General features: G+C 43.8%; 5 protein-coding genes across 5 annotated transcripts; 4 read left to right on the top strand and 1 right to left on the bottom strand.

The window, feature by feature from the left end:
* Nucleotides 1-144: 144 nt before the first annotated feature.
* BDB00DRAFT_828913 (uncharacterized protein) lies at nt 145-2,477 on the bottom strand. Its single transcript, XM_053123894.1, has 2 exons — nt 2,024-2,477; nt 145-1,919 (listed from the first exon to the last, which is right to left on the bottom strand). The coding sequence occupies exons 1-2, from the start codon at nt 2,379-2,381 to the stop codon at nt 469-471; spliced, it is 1,809 nt and encodes a 602-aa protein (XP_052978678.1). The 5' UTR covers nt 2,382-2,477; the 3' UTR covers nt 145-468.
* Nucleotides 2,478-3,896: 1,419 nt separating this feature from the next.
* On the top strand, nt 3,897-4,272 carry BDB00DRAFT_439021 (uncharacterized protein). Its single transcript, XM_053117392.1, has one exon. The coding sequence runs from the start codon at nt 3,961-3,963 to the stop codon at nt 4,153-4,155; it is 195 nt and encodes a 64-aa protein (XP_052978677.1). The 5' UTR covers nt 3,897-3,960; the 3' UTR covers nt 4,156-4,272.
* Nucleotides 4,273-8,496: 4,224 nt separating this feature from the next.
* Nucleotides 8,497-9,232, top strand: BDB00DRAFT_828907 (uncharacterized protein). The gene has a single exon (XM_053123893.1). The coding sequence runs from the start codon at nt 8,527-8,529 to the stop codon at nt 8,971-8,973; it is 447 nt and encodes a 148-aa protein (XP_052978676.1). The 5' UTR covers nt 8,497-8,526; the 3' UTR covers nt 8,974-9,232.
* Nucleotides 9,233-12,586: 3,354 nt separating this feature from the next.
* BDB00DRAFT_873492 (uncharacterized protein) lies at nt 12,587-14,916 on the top strand (the record flags this gene model as incomplete). The annotated part of the gene is made up of 8 exons (XM_053127095.1): nt 12,587-12,716; nt 12,834-12,931; nt 13,127-13,154; nt 13,219-13,246; nt 13,323-13,356; nt 13,428-13,481; nt 13,561-14,656; nt 14,726-14,916. The coding sequence occupies 8 exons, from the start codon at nt 12,587-12,589 to the stop codon at nt 14,914-14,916; spliced, it is 1,659 nt and encodes a 552-aa protein (XP_052978675.1).
* A 240-nt stretch (nt 14,917-15,156) lies between these two features.
* BDB00DRAFT_438807 (uncharacterized protein) lies at nt 15,157-16,147 on the top strand. Its single transcript, XM_053117391.1, has 2 exons — nt 15,157-15,551; nt 15,633-16,147. Exons 1-2 carry the CDS (start codon nt 15,510-15,512, stop codon nt 16,134-16,136), a joined length of 546 nt encoding a protein of 181 aa, XP_052978674.1. The 5' UTR covers nt 15,157-15,509; the 3' UTR covers nt 16,137-16,147.
* Nucleotides 16,148-16,239: the final 92 nt, after the last annotated feature.

The following is a 16,239-nucleotide window of genomic DNA, read 5'->3' as shown; positions in this document are numbered from 1 at the left end:
GGAACCGAACGCGGCGCCATGGCAATGTCATTCGAAGATATTGAGTGTGTAAAAAAAAGAACTGAAAGGATAGGAAAAGCCCGCTACACTGCTATAAAATAAAAGGCATTAAACTAAATAATACTAAAAATATACATTTATTAATCCAGTTCGTGGCTGATCTTTCATTGACATTGACAGAAGCCGTTGGGTTAGAGATAGTACTAGACGACGTGCTTAACATTGGGTAGTGGCTCAGAGTGTACTTGCTGGCCTAAAGAGTATACCATATCAACACGCCGTATTCCACAACGTTGATGGTTTTTATATATTTACAATGTGGATCACACTCAATAGACACGAGTGATCACTTTACATAATTTAGCAGTATGGCATAACTTACTATAAATTTATTTAACAAACACAAGGATACTACTGCGATGCTGTAAGCATAGGAATGGAAAGTTTGGCCCTCTTTACATACTGCGATTATATGATCCAAAAGTCCTCCATTCGACGTTCCTGAATGAGTACGTGCTGCTCCTGCATCCGACTGGGCCATGAGTTAGAAAACATTACATCAGACTGCATAGTTGCTGTTGTGCTGCTTCGTGACATGGGAGTGCTGCTTTCTTCCTGGCTTGTTCTAGCGGATGTCGAAGATGACTGCCGAGTACTTTGTCTATACAAATCCACCAGATCAACTTCATCCGATAGGCACACTGTGCTTGCTGCGGATCGTTGTCGATGATGATTACAGCTGCTGATCGTATTAGGCCGCCTCCGCTGCTGCTGCTGCTGCCACTCAGGTGCTATTGATATTGCTGTTACTTCTTGTTGTTGCTGTTGCTCCTCGTGGATCATACTGGTATCATAATCAGGCAGTTCTTCTGCTCCTCGAACGATGCTTTGGTAACTTGGTAATGCGTCTTCTTCCGTTTCTGTGACTGACACGTTCTGGGTAACATGAATAGGTAGGCCGATACAAATAGGAGTGGAATCACCGTTGTATAGATGAGTGGCTGGATGAATGATCATGCGTATATAATGTCGGATTTCAAGGAACGGTGAGTCCAGTGAACATGCAAGGCTGTCTTTGGATATCGTAGTGGAAGGTGCATAGTATTGTGCTGTGTCAACGACACAAGATGACGATGGAATGGACTCCTTGGGTATGCTGCGATTTCGTGCGTAAGGTAGAGATTTTATACGATGCGAAATGTATTCTTCTTTCTTGTCTCGTCCTCCTGCGGTTTCACCAGTGGAGGCGTTGTTTTGTATGGGAAATGAGAATGCAATGGGTGTATTTAGTGGTGGATGGAGGTATGTCGATGGTTTACAATGTGTGATCGTCAAGTGGCGTTTTGTGAGTCGGTCGCTGAACGCCATGGGCGATTCTGTCAGTAATACGATGGCAGCATTTTCCTCGCTGTCGAAAAGAGAACGATATGAGCATTCCATCCACGTGACATTATTCATTGGCCTGAGTAATATGTACCTGATCTCATAATGATAGAAGCTCTGCTGTACGACGTCCACTTCAATCTTGGCAATACCGGTGATGCGAGACGAGGACTGCGCTTTTTCATTATCATAATTATCTGCGCTTTTTAATAATTGAACGACGCCATCAAACTCAATCAATCCTTGATCGAGCGATACCCATTTAGGGACCTTGAACTCCCACAGGAAATGGTATTCGTCGCGTTGCGCCGACCCTCGCATAGTGATCCGGGGCACCACGTATCCTGCTACCTGGCCCGAAGCGACATCTTGCGGCATAAGCGTCTTTTCTAATTTGACATCTTTTTCGGCGCGGATCGGCTTCTTGTGCAGCTTGCTATTGCTAGGAATGACTTTGGCAACAACGGTATAGTTTATATTGACAAACTTTGACTTGAACGTAGGGTATAAGTAACCAGGTATCGTTATTTCAAAACCTACGTATTTATTCATATATTGAGAGAATAAGCTCGGTGGCAATATTATAGACGCATACATTTACTTTTTATTCTTCTTTGCAAAGTAATAATAGCTACGTTACCTAATTCTGTGACACCGCCTGGTAATGTTGCTTCCTCCAACAAAATGCTTTTTGACTTTCGAAATGTCTTTCGAGCGCTCATGCGTTCAGCCAGGATGGAGTGTTGTGACTTTAGTGGATCGCGCCACGCAAGCTCTGTTTGACCGAGGAACTTGATTTCGACTTGGCTCACTTTGGTCGGTTGAGATGCTACGATGCGTAGTTTGCCTCGCAATTTCTGACGTCGTGGGTGGGTGGTCTTTGCAAGTGACAGTAACGAGTCGTTTTCCTTGCTATGTTGTTTGCTCGAAGGCCGTGCTGCAAAAAATTGAACACTGTCTGGAAAGGATAAATCAAGAGCAATTATGCCTGCGTTCATAGTGTTGGAATGATAATAGCATTGGCTGTTCTCTATCTCTGTATGTGTGTGTGTATATATAATATATATTAAAAAGAGATATGAAAGAGAGAGAGAGAGAGAGAGAGAAGAACATTACATTTGAGATGTTGTGTAACATATAAAATGAAATGGGCTTGTACAGGTCTCTTCCAGGCACGCAATGTCGCCGTCGATCTCTCTCTCTCTCTCTCTTTACATAACCTTTAAAGGGGTAACCAAGATGAAGCTCAGATTCAACCTTATTTTACTTCTTTACCAAAACTCTCCTTTGCTTTTGTCATTCAAGTACCATCACTACGTTATATGTGGTTATCCACAAGCTCGGTTGAAACCAGCGGCTCGTCCAACCCAACCAAGCCGTTACATTAAAAATAATATAGGCTTGTGCGACACAATTACACATTGCTTATAATCAACGGCGCTATAGGCTATCAAGAAGTTTGCTGGCTTCACTTGAATGCATTACCATGAGACGCTTCCAGTTAACCCTCGAAATTAACAGTACGGGATGATATACATTGCAACTGTGTTAAATACTGTTGTTGTATGCGCATACACAATACTCACGTATAGGAGCTGCAGACAGCTGCATACATATTCTGAGATAGAATGTTATTTCGTGTTGCGCTGCACCATCAGCGACTGACCTGCAAAAAAACAAACCGACAAAGCTCTCTCGCAGCGTCTGAGCAAAAGGGGTGGTTTAGCACAAAGTATGATATGCTATGTACTTGTTTTGATCAAGCGTCTTCTGCGCAAAACACACCTTCGGTCTTCTTAAGCCCCCCCCCTCCCTTCGCTTCGCTTCGTGCCCATGTCTGTGGACTTTCGGCTTCGGCGGCTCGTCACTGATGATGCTGTGAAAGCTTCGAGGAGAGAAAGAACAAATCAAAAAATAGTCATATAATAGATATATTACATCCTACTCTAACGTCTTTTCACTATGCTCGCCACCATCTTAAGCTTCACGTCGATCATCTTTTGTTCCTTGGCCGTCCTTGATACACTTGGTTACTGGAGTAAAAATAAAGTGTCTGGATTGTGTGTTCGCTTCAGTTGAGGTGGTACATACTTCTGCCTTGCTTGACTTTTTCTCGCGTTGCTGTTGCTTAGAGTACGCGAGGCTCTACGATCCGCATTGGCTTCGAATGATGCTTTTTTCCGCCAAAATAAGCAGTCGGGGGTATCAGAAAATTGTGCTATTCAAGCAATGCACATTTGGTAGAAGAAACCGTCTCAAGATCCTACGAAGAGTAAGCCCGACGTATGCGGAACGAAATAAAAATCCAACCGATGGGAACGCAAGGCGTCTCTAAACCTCTAACTATAGAACGTTTATTGCACTATTGAGCAAGGGCAAAAAGAACAGCCATGCCCTCAAGAATAGGTATACATCATTTACTAGAATCGCGAGTCACAATGTATCATGAAAGATACCTGTAAAATAAAAGTATCTTATGATGGTGCATGAATCCTCTGTCTTTTTCCGCTTCTCTTTCGATCACTTTTTACTCCCATAAACCCCAGTTATTGTGCGCCAACCTAGTCATCATTGACAATGGACTTATTGTTTGCATTCCTGGGATATTTTTTTATAAGCATAACATATACCCTTCGTGTTTGTATGATTTCAGAAGCTTCTACTGATATCGAGGATACCGAGGTACGTATTCGGTGTAAGCTTAGATGTTTGTTTTATGCTCATCAGTATCATTGTCAATCGAAGATTGACAACATCGACAGCCGACTATAACTGTTTTTTTTCCTGTATATAGCAGGAGAGCACCCATCTACTGGGACAAGAGCAAAGAACGAGCATTCTTCGGCTACCTACAGCAGTATTGCCACAGGTTGCCGCGCATCTTTCAAGAGATGGTTGTGTAACGTGTATGACAGTTTCCAAAGCCTGGTATTGCGCGTTGTTTCCACAGTTGTACCGCGTAATCCGTTTTACTCGTATCGAACAATTACAGACATTTCTCAAAACCATGGAGCACGCTACTCGAATCGATATATCGCTGATTCGCTCAGTGACAACAATCATACTAGGGGATGACGTGCACTCATGGAACATCGCTCACGACATACAGAAGATCTTCAAGCTTTGCAACACAAGCATTCAAACACTGGACCTCTCTTGGTGGCAGCTTTATGTTTTTTTGATGACGGATGCTGACGGCGGCTACACAGCAACAAAGAGGCTGCAGCGATTGGAACGGTTGATAATACGAAAAAAGTCTGACGCCGCGGCTGCATCAATCGCTGCAACATATCGATATTGGGCTAGTGTCCGTGCCAGGAGCAGCATCAGCGACAGCAATGAAAACCAATTCAAAATAGCAGTGGGTAGCGCCGATAGTAATCATGGAAGAACAAGTCCTCATTCTTCCACTACTCCTGTTACTATTGATACTGCACTTGATACCATGATCAGAATGTCGATGTATAAAGTTCCTGAAATGGGTGACTTGCTGCAACACACAAGAAACTTGACACATCTTACGGTCCAATTTACCAAAAGCAACGGCTCTACGACATTGGAAGACTTGGAATCAATACATGCACATTGCACTCAACTGCAGTATCTCACTCTCCATGATGCTACCCTAGATCTAACAGCAGTGCTTTCTGCAGCAATCAACTATAACAATGGCTGGGCTGACGAGTTTATCCACCATCGGTATAGCGTAGCAGAGCGCATGAAACAGCTGAATCTCCATATTTTGACGCTCTTGTCGCCGCAACAAGCAACGCTGTTCTGCTTTTATCTTGCGTACAAATATAGCATGGCTGCTAACATGCTTGTGATTACTCAGCTACGTGTACTGAAAGGAAATGGTGACGGTGATGACCGAACCATAAGAAGAGACCATAATGCTCAGCGCCGAGTTGGTACTACTAAAGAAAAGAAGAAGACGACGACGACACTATTGGCAAACAACATTGCGACCAAGCTGGGACATATCATTCTCAAGAGTGCTTCAGAGGAAGCTTTTACCTTTTGCAAACAGCTCCTCTCAGTGATTGGCATTGGCAGTACTCAGCTAACCAAACTTGAAGGGGGAGGGATAAGAAAGCGAACATCGAAAGCGAAGCGTTTCAAAATGTTACCGATTGTGGTAGATCTGGTGTGGATACAACAAACGTGCCCCCATTTGCTGGATTTAATAATCGCGTTTGGTGTTTTGGTCGGTGTTGCGCAGCAGTCTATTTCGTTTGGTACTGTCAGTAGTGAACAACGTTTGTCTGATGGTGTTAGATTCAAGCATCTGGCTTTACGGCGTACGAGAAATGCACCTCCTAGTTGGACTATCTTGGAATACGACCCGGTTGTTCAATGATATTTTTGTGATATTACGACAGTAGTGTAATTAGCAAAAGTTCTATTCCAGAGGAGTATTATACATATCATCAACATTACTAGTATATATAGCATAGTCATAATAAAAAACAAGAATGGATCAAATACTACACAGTCAAGAGTTGTTTGAAAGAGGACACTTAAATATGGTTAATAATGAAGTAATTTGAATGGTTCCATATAGCTGCTGTACGGACTATTTAATTAGGCAAAATTAACGTCATGGTTGTTGTAAAAAGTAGATCTTAGAGTAATGATGACTTTATTGAGGAAGAAAGAGACCATCAGATGCTCCTTAATATGCACGTATGTCATCATTGTATGGATGAAGTAAAGTGCATAAGGTAATATACGACGTACAAACCCTGGGATAAAAGAGCATTGGAGAGGCAACAAGGAGGTAGACTAGCTTGAGATGGAAGCAATATGTACATACCGTTGCAAAAGAAGGGCAGATTAATGTGGGCCGCTGAGCATGGCTCTTGGCTTTTCTTTTAAAGGCTATTTCAATAGAAAGATATGGAAACTTTCTTGTAGTAGTAGTAGTAGTAATAGCCTCGTACACAAAAGCGCCTGATGTCAGAGAAGCCTATTACAACAGCTATCATACAACAACAAAAAATTCGCTGCTTCACCAAAGTTAAAGATGATTGGCAAGTCCAGAACGATGATGTTCTGATAGTGGTGTACCGTTCGACGACGACCAGTAACGAGCGACGGCGATCTTGTTGCATTAAACTTCAGCAGCAGTACCCAAAGATACGATAATGGGTTTACACGCGCAGTCTGGTACGTATATCCGCGGATAGTGAGAATGCAATCGTTTCTCTCACACTATTTAATAAACTTCCCAGGCATAATTTTATCGAAACCCAGATTTCTGGCCCCACCTTATTTTTTTCAGGCTATGATGAGAACATACTTATTTCTCGTTGTCTGTCTGATGTGTGAAATAACTCGGGCGAGATAGCATTGATTGGTTGCCATGTCTCATGATGTGTTCGCAGCATTGGCTTTCTTTTCCTCATAATGACACGTATTGGGGGAGGGAGGAGAAGAGCGAATGGGTCACGATCGGTTTTTTACGTTCCAATTGCCGTTTTCGTCGTCGTCGTCGTCGCCGCCAATCGGTACTAACAGCATCGGTAGCTACCAACTAATCTGCGTCAGAATATCCTCTTGCTGTTAAGGGGTGGGGGTACGATCGAAAAATGCTTCTTCTTTTTTCCGAGAATGCGTAAGAAGATGCAGGCGGCCAGATAAGGCAGCGTTTCGATCGGCTAGATCGTTGAGTTCATTACGGCGACATATAGAACAAAGCGCGTCATATAGATTAGCACATAACAGTGATAGAACATGGTTCCATATGTAGTATGTATTGGAATGCTTATTCTTCCCTTTCTGTCCCTTGGCAAAACAGGGCTTGTCTTTAATTATATGCACAAGACGGAGGATCATGACGTTCAGATGGGATGACGAAAGAGGGACTTCACCCGTATGTGATCCACTGCAAACCGCCCCGTGTTTCGCATGCTGGAGTTTCTTTTTACTGTGTACGGTGTTGATAGATGGTGGCACACGAGTGATTTCCTTTGGAAGAGGAGACAAAAGATATGTCTGTGAGTAAGAAAAGAAGCCGCTTGTGAAAGAAAAAAAGGCAAGGACAGCGCTCTCTTTTCTCTTTGGCGCCCTTGCGGACGAAGAAAAGGAGGAGGGGGTAATCACGTCTAAATTTAGACGGGGTTGAATGCAGGCGCCAAGAAGGGTATAGTGCGTCTAGCAAGCAAGCAAGCAAGCGAGCGAGCGTAGTAAAAAACCTTAACTGGCCATGACAACCTATTGGATGGAACTAACCCTAAACAATGGCCGATATGGAATGTTTCTTTTGTTGTTGCTCAAGTTGTTGGCTGGGCGGGTTGTTGCCCCACGGCAACGGCGACGCAAAGGAAAGGGCGCATGTGGGAATAAATTTTTCCCTTGTCCCGACGGGGTGTCAGCAGTTCTTTTTTGTGTGTTGATTTCGGTAACCTACCAGCAGTAGCTTCTGCTGTAGTCTAATGAACCAAGTGCATGGCCTGTGCATCCAACATAAGCTTAGCACATTTTGCTGGTCTGTTTGACAGCTGGGGCAGCCAAACAACTCGCGACGATCAACAGAGCACCCTACTACTACTACTAGTCCCAGCACAACACGTGATATTAATTGTATGTGATGGGGAGCACACGTATCACAGCACTGTGGAAAGCATGTCGCCAGAACTTGGCATCACGGGGTGTGTTGACAGAAAGATGACGCTTGGGTGACGAAGAAGCATGGTTGGATGGATGGAGGCAGTGTCATCAACAATGCAGTGTGCTTCCTCCTGGCTATGCACTAGCGTGGAAAGGCCAAAAGGGGGAAAAGCGGGCCCAAAAAAAGCATTTCATGCGGCACCGACTATCCTTATCAGGGAAGCGAGGGGAGAGAAGCTTAAGGATGGGTGATAGATTGGGGTTGATGGGAAGGACAATACGGTGATGCTGCTGCTGCTGCTGCTGCTGCTGCTAATAATGATGATGATGATGATGATGATGTGCACTCCCCCCAAAATTATGTCATTCTACGTCCGTCATTTCCAAAAAAGGAAGTTCGGATGAGGTCATATGCGACATTTCCCCTCCCCCTCCCTTCATATCAGAAAAGATATAAAAGCAAAGTTTCTCCTCTCTTTTCTGCCTTCAACTTTTTTGGTTTTCCACTCTACTTTTACTGAACCAGCAGCAATGTCTCGCCAGTGTATGTCGATCGACGCCATCATCTCGAACCCACCAAAGCAACAGCAACAGCAACAGCAGGTGGACCCAATGCTCTCACCGCCTGATTCCACTGTTGGAGCTCCAAACTCTCCACCACCATCACCCGTCATGTCAGAAGCGAGCCACCATAGCCACAGAAGCCATTCGCCGTCGTCGTTACCGTCGTCCTCAGTGTCACTAGGCGAACGTCGCCATCGCAACAAGATTGCGTCCGCAAAGTACCGAGCCAAGAAGCAGGCCAGCATGAAAGCCATGGCGACCAAACTCGCACAGATCTCTGCAGAGAATGCGTCCCTGCAGCAAGAGCTGGCAAGGACTCGCGAAGACAACAAAGTACTGCGCAACTTGTGCAAGTCGTTCATGCCTTCATCACCGCAGTCCATGTCATCGTCATCCTCGCCTTCTCTCGCATAAGTCTCTCTAACTCTCTCGTATCCACCGCCACCCTATACCATTATCACAGCAGCAAAGCAGCACACATCACACGCACAGCAACAAACCAACCAGCGACAGCGTGTCTCGTATATATTCCCACAACATACTTCTTTTCCCCAAATTGACAAAAAATTATCCGGCATTCTGTCAAGCACACACACACACACACACTTTCTCTCTCCAGACTCTGTATATACCTTTCTTTTACCCTCGAACATGTCTCCAACTTGCATTTCCATCAAAATGACTCTTATGTTATATATAAATAAAGCTTTGTTTGAACAACTGCATGTGTTTCTAAGCCCATGGAAAGACATGGAAGCCCAAGTAAGAAAGTGGCATTCCGTGATTTGACGGTGATTAGTCTACGGTTGGCATGCTGCAGTAGCAGTAGTAGAGGACCGAAGTGTGTGTAAATGCCCGTGATTTTTTGTTTGGTTCAGTGGACAGCATTGATCCGTGTTACACACACAATGAAAAGAGAGCCTCCTTCTTTCTTCTTCTCCACCCCCAACCCTCCCCAATTCCGTTAGACTGCTGTGCAACAACCGCTCTACACGCTATTATATCTGGCGACTGTCTTTTCAAGTGCAGACCCAATATGCGTCAATATATATAAGCTATGTGCTCGTGCTGTGCTGCTCCCGAAGAAAAATGTGCCACCCATGGTATCACCTGAAGCTTGGCATCACTGTCTTCCTTCCTTCCTTCCTTCCTTCGTCGCTTGCTGCGAATAAGTACTAGTACGCCAATCGATCACCCCCACGCTCTAAAGGAGTACGGAGGAGAAGGCACAACTGGGAGCTGGAAGCGGCAACAAAAGGGTTGACACTGGCCATCCCACCATTCTTCACCTGATCATCATCGTCGTCGTCGTCGTCGTCGTATCCTCCCCTGCGTTTTCTCTCCTACCACGGCACCCTGAAGTGTTTTCTTTGTCTCTCTTTCTCACCATCCACGCAGTCAACGCCCACCCACATAACACATCCCCCCCTCCCCCTCACTCACTTTTCTCTCTTGAGACTGATGTGTCATCATGCAAAAAGAATGAAATGAAAAACCAAACAAGTCTTTTCCTTTCTAGGTTAGCACCGATGCTAGCACTTTTTGCAAAAAGATGATATCAGCAGCACCATCAGCTAATACCACTTACTTATCATCTCGATTCCAATTTCTTTGTTCTCTTTGTTATCGTGCTAGTGGCGGAACATCATGCAGAACCCTGCACTTATAGTTTACGTTGGGCATTACATGACGCATGCGCCACCGAACTACTACACTGGTAGTAGAAAATCGGGGACTGGGCTTAGTATAGCTTTTATCATAGTAGCGGGTAAATTCGGCTCACTCAAAGTAGAAATTGGTCTGATCGCTGACGTGAGTGTGTTTCAGAGCACAGACCGTTGGAACAAAAAACGAATGGGATGCGGCGTAATGATCACACAAAAATAGAGGAATCTCCGTTCGTCACTGCTGCGCAAGATATTCCACACAGCAAGGAGAGTGGATCACATCGTGCGAAAAGGAATGCATCATCGTCATCATTGATGATGGGGAACAAACAATAAACAAACAGGCAGGAATGCAGAATTACCCTATCTATTATGACCATGCACATGCTGCTGTGCGACTATGTATGTAATGCAGTAGGAGGTATAATATCAACCTCTTGAGCTTGGGCGTCAAAAAGCAACACCACTGTTACTATGGGTCACATTTTCTCCTATAAGCTTCCCCTCATCCCAAGGAAACTGCGGCTTCTTGTTGCTGAGCATTGTGGTGGCTCGATAAATAGTGTTACTAGAAAGGCAGTGCTCATATTTAAATCAGTGTCGCCCTAACAGTTTCATGATTTTAACATGAACAGCTACTCAGAGTACCTGTTTCTTGTACCATCATGACGCAATCCAGTGAGCCTGATGTATCACCGTAAGTTGATGTCATTTTTTAAAAGTAAATTACAGAAACGACCAAGTACAATGCACACACCAAAACGTTGTATGTACCCACGCCTTCTCTCCCCTCTCCTCCCCGCGATCATCTACAATCATTAAATAATAGCACTACCTACTAGTGCACATATTAATATACCATGGTTCGTTGTTGAAATGAACATTGTCGAAAAACCCGTGGCTTTTAACCGCTGTGTTTATCGTTCCGTGGAAAGAAGGCGGGGCTATATATAGGTAGGTTAACAAAAACATGGCATGACATTCTATGATTGCTTTCTTTTTTGTGTGATATGTGTTGTGTATCGGCGATGATGGGTGGACCATCAATTTCCATTGGATCCTTCCTGCGGTATTTTGGTGTTTGCTAGGCAACCTTAAGTATTTAGTCTAGTTACAGTTTTTTCATTCCCTCTTAGAGATGACTGAACCAAACAATAAATCACATTTTTGTAAATTGTAAAAACCAAAAAACCCCTGCCCTAAAATTCAGTAAAGTTCATTCTATACCAACAATGGTGTCAAAAAACGTCTCAGCTGCTGCCGTATGATGTAGTACCTCCACATAGTTATTGGCGATGACGATGACGATAGAAGTTTTTCTTCGGTGAAGGAGTTTATGAACGAGACATATTGCAGAACTTGACTGCAACAACCAAACAGCAACACCAAGTGTACCGAAACCAATCTCCTACATGGACTCCTAAATATATAACCTTGTATATTATGAGCTGCATGCACGTATATTGCTCTTATAAGACGATATTAAAATGGTTCTCAGGAGTTTGGGGTTGCTTGGTATATTCTTACAATCAACCACCTACATACAGCTAATAACGACGCTTAATGGGAATTGAAAAAAGCTGCTCCTGTCTAACCTTATGTCCCGGAACATCCATTCTTTGTCATTCAAACAGGTATTTATATGTTCCTATTTCAAACGATCTTAATAAATCATGTTTAAGTAAGACAAGAAGCTGTTGCTATCATGTCTTCTTTAAAGGGTTTGCAGTTCTGTCAATAAACCCTGCAGATCTATTCCCTAATAAAGAACCTTTCCAGAGTAGAATCACATTAATGTTATTCTGCTTGTATATGTCGGCTACCATGTAGTATTCCATGATATACTAAGCAGATAAAAATGCTGTAGGAAGGTCAAAGGGTCGTACTACTCAAAAGCTAAACGATGATATGTGCATCATCGACAAGCATTTGTGCTTTAGGATTCATTTTCGTGATGTCGAGTCTTTTAAACAGTTACTGTATATATATATATATATATAGGTACTACATGGGTCAGCAAGCATGATATGCAGTTTTTTGACACTTTTCTCCTTGAAAAAATTAATTCTTAGTCAATACACTGTTAACAGTCAATATTTGAGTTTTGTGAAGCAGAGCAACGCATCAATAGAGTGTTTACTCGCATTTATACTATCCGAGGGAACGCGATAGCGCGCGTGTACTACTCGGTAATGCAACGCAGCTGCTGCGGACTTTATTTACTATGCCGCTTTGATAGTTTCCAGAAAAAGGGTTTTTCCTTCTTCTTCAAAACTTTGACAACAGGGAAAGAGTCGATTGTGTATATAATTATAGGAAACATGCCCCGTAAAAAAACGGTTGCCACAAAGAGTCAAATTATGAAGCTTGCTTCTCAAGAGGCAAGTCGTGAACCTGACCAATCAATTCAAGAATGGCTTGAGAATGAGCCTACACTCGATGCCAATTCCGTCAACTTGTTCGACGAACTCTGCGAGGCTGCTAAACAAGGTAGCTTTCGTCTCTCTCTCTCTCTCTCCCTCTTCCTCTACCAAAGCTTGTCACTTTGACCCATTCCCCAATGTACTCATTTTAAAACTTGGCTCATGGGCATGTTACTCTTTACAGGTGATCTCGAAAAAGTCGAAAGTCTTGTACGCAATTTCTCGGCACCCGTGAATTTGCAGGATCGATTCCAGTGTACACCCCTCTATTACAGCTGTACGGTAAATCCAAGGATTACTCTTAAAGCCGCAGCAGGTAGAAATGATAGAATGATAAGCTGACCATCTATTAGGTCTTTGCGGTCATTATGAGGTTTCTTGATCGTTCTTTTTAAACATAGTTACTACTTTGAACACTGCTTTGGGTGAGGAAGGGGAGATGGGTGCCGTTGTAAAGCTAACAATAAAGTTATTTAGGTCGTCAAATTCCTGTTGGAGAATGGCGGTAATTATCCTTGACTGAATTTCTAAGTTCTGCTTTTGTTACTCACCTTGAGCTGTGTTAATAGCACAATGCGATCCGAATACGTTCACAGGGTAAATATTCTTACCTATTCTTCTCCCATTATTTATATCTAAAGCATAATGTATTTGCTTGTTTTATTGGCGGTAGTGAACGATGTCTATATGGTGCATTAAACGACAAAGTAATCCCCTGCGGTTTCGACATTATTAGTAAGCACGGCGAGAAGATTGACATCTATCTTATGTTGCTTAGATCCGACGTTTACTGCGGTCATATAAATTCTCCAAGGCTATTAATGAAAACCAGGTACACCTATGGATTCACACCCTCTCCATCAATTGCTATGTTGTGTATGCTGATGTGTTATTCTGCTCTTTATCAAAAGCCTTATCTCCAATTCTTGACCAATCTATACAACGACCATACATACGACGACCTCACCTTTTTGATCCGCCGATCATCGGAGATCGAGGACAATAACGATTCAGCGTCCATTGACGAGTTTCCAGTCCAACGCTATGTCATTGCTGCACGATCATCATATTTCAGGAACCAACTTTTAGGTCGCTGGCGTAGCGATGACAAGGTCAAACTTTCATCCAAGCTCGTCGATCCTACGGCCTTTGAAGCAGTGCTGCAATATCTATATACCGGTCAACTTTTCGACGTTGACAAGAGCGCATTGGAGAACATGGTCTTTGTCTGTAAGCATCTAGAGCTACCCGAGCTCCAAGAGCGATGTGAAGCCTTGCTTGCCAATGATTCTGACGAAGAAGACGAAAAGAACGCGAATCGTGCTCAAGACGCGAAAGAAATGGCCAAGATTCGCCGTGACTATGAAATGTTTCTCCAAACGCTGCTTGGATGTGCTCGCTTTGTGAAAAAGAACGAGCAAGGCGAATACATTACTGGCGAATCACTACTTGAAGACGAAAGTCGGGTTGCGCCACCCGAGGCTGCATTCGCTGACATTGCTATCCTGATGGACGATGTACTGTTTTTATGCCACAAGGCATGTTTGTGTCGGTCAGAGTTCTTCAATATTATGCTCCATGATGCATTTTCCGAGTCGAATATGGACGTGTCGACGATCCGTTACAAGGCGGATGACCAGGTGCTCAAGCTGCCGCTCATTGAGGTGCACGAGATGATGCCAGAGTCATTCCAATATGTACTCGAGTACCTGTACACTGATCGATGCACGATACCATTGGAACAAGCTTATGATGTCATGCTTGCAGCCGATATGTGGATGCTGGAACGGCTGAAATCCATTGCTGCCATCACATTGACTGGATCCAAGAAGCCTATCATTGATATTTACGAGCTTGTGCGTACAGCCATTCGGTTGAATGTGGATCGACTCGAACAGTGGTGCGTCAAATACTTTGCAGATCATTTGGATGACTATATCTCAAAGGTTGAGTTTCAAAATCTGATTCGTGAAAGTGCTCATTCCATTGCTGGCCGTCAAGAAACGGGTATGTTTTGAATAACAATTGATCAGATACATGGTTTCTTCTTTTTTCTTACTTACCGATGTATTGTAGATTCAATCCCATTGATTGACGATCTTCGATATTTCCTGGGCAAAAAATACTTTATTTTCGAAGAGGAATTGAATCAAGAAGGCAAGGTACCCGAAGAATATCGTGACAACTGGACCGAGCTAGAAACGTTGTATAATGAAAAGCTAGAGCTGCTGGATCGTGTATTAGAATCATTAGGATTCGAAGCTTAGAGACCCAAAAATGTGTTTTACTTTTATTACATGTGCGGGTGAATGTCCCGTATGCAATCGATTAAATCAGGAGAGGGGGTCAACAGCAAAAGCACTTTATGCCCAGAAAACGAATTAGCTCCGTGTTGCGCTTCCTGTTCCTTTAACTTGGGCACAAGGCTTCGTTTCTTTCAGTACGACGACGGCGATACTGACTTGCTTGATCCGCTCCGTTTGTTAGAAAAGCTGGCTGAATGTATAGTAATGAGCCAGCTAGACGTAATTGAGCATTGCACGCGGCAAACCACATCCCTTTTCATATCCCGTCACCTCCACTTTCTTCCTGCAACAAAAGTCGCATTGTCATAAAAAACACAGCAATAGCTACTAACTATGTGCTAATACCAACACCGATTACCAAACCTAGAGTCACTGACACAGGCCTTAAATGACGTCGTGCCACAACCATACCGTTGCACCCCGCGAGTTACAAAAAAGTGTGCACCACATGGGGACGCCAACCCGCCGTACCTCTACCATGAACGACGTATGCTTTCACGCGGATAGTGCACAACCACCAATTCAGCAAGCACACCACCACAACAAGCAGCAGTATGACTCGTCTATCGAAAGCTTTACCTCAGTTCAGTGACAGAGTAAGCAGCTAGCAACAACAACTGGGCTCATGGGCCGACCAGGTTCAAGCAGTTGACATTAACGTACATGGATCCGTTTAGCTCAGCTTTTTAGTCTCAATATCATCACTTCGGGAATCAGAATACGAGCAGCAGTCTGAATGGGCGAGAACCATCTTTGAACGTACCATGGCACGAGAGCAAGCTATGGGTCCACAAACACAAGAGCTTCGCGTGCAGGACTGTAAACTACAGCTCCTACACAAACTCATAGCAGAAAGACGAAACATTGAAGTCGAAGCCAAAATGAACGAAACTCAAGCTGAGCCTAACCCTCACCCTGTTGAACAGGATGAGCTACTCATGGGTACAGTTGAGGCTGGAACACTGGCCAAACAAAATCAAGCATCACAAAAGCTCCAGAGACAGCTAAAGAAGCTGGACAAGATCGATCAGCAGAGACAACAACATCAGGATCACCAGCAGCACAAACAAAAGCAACACCGCCGACAACAACCAAAGGAACCTGGTACACCGTCATACGCAAAGATCGCTAGTAAAATATCAAGATGCCAGTTCAGGACCACCGACGTAAAAGCAGCGTAATTGGGCTCAACGTATCTACAATCACCAGCACCACCTCATTTTGGATACACAATTGTGGACTGTGTCTGTCATATAGGCACGCTTAGGCTCTACTTCATCCATA

The sequence above is a fragment of the Zychaea mexicana genome (genome assembly GCF_025766255.1).
Source record: "Zychaea mexicana strain RSA 1403 chromosome Unknown BDB00scaffold_48, whole genome shotgun sequence".
Classification (NCBI taxonomy): Eukaryota; Fungi; Mucoromycota; class Mucoromycetes; order Mucorales; family Lichtheimiaceae; genus Zychaea; species Zychaea mexicana.
This window is presented reverse-complemented; position numbering and strand designations above follow the sequence as displayed.

What these genes read in the sequence shown, in the direction of transcription:
- BDB00DRAFT_828913 (XM_053123894.1), bottom strand. Translation starts at nt 2,381, where the DNA reads ATGAACGCAGGCATAATTGCTCTTGATTTATCCTTTCCAGACAGTGTT. An exon ending in AGGCGGTGTCACAGAATTAG is followed by an intron (nt 1,920 to 2,023) that starts GTAACGTAGCTA and finishes ATAAATACGTAG; the next exon opens with GTTTTGAAATAACGATACCT.
- BDB00DRAFT_439021 (XM_053117392.1), top strand. Translation starts at nt 3,961, where the DNA reads ATGGACTTATTGTTTGCATTCCTGGGATATTTTTTTATAAGCATAACA.
- BDB00DRAFT_828907 (XM_053123893.1), top strand. Translation starts at nt 8,527, where the DNA reads ATGTCTCGCCAGTGTATGTCGATCGACGCCATCATCTCGAACCCACCA.
- BDB00DRAFT_438807 (XM_053117391.1), top strand. Translation starts at nt 15,510, where the DNA reads ATGACTCGTCTATCGAAAGCTTTACCTCAGTTCAGTGACAGA. An exon ending in TACCTCAGTTCAGTGACAGA is followed by an intron (nt 15,552 to 15,632) that starts GTAAGCAGCTAG and finishes GGATCCGTTTAG; the next exon opens with CTCAGCTTTTTAGTCTCAAT.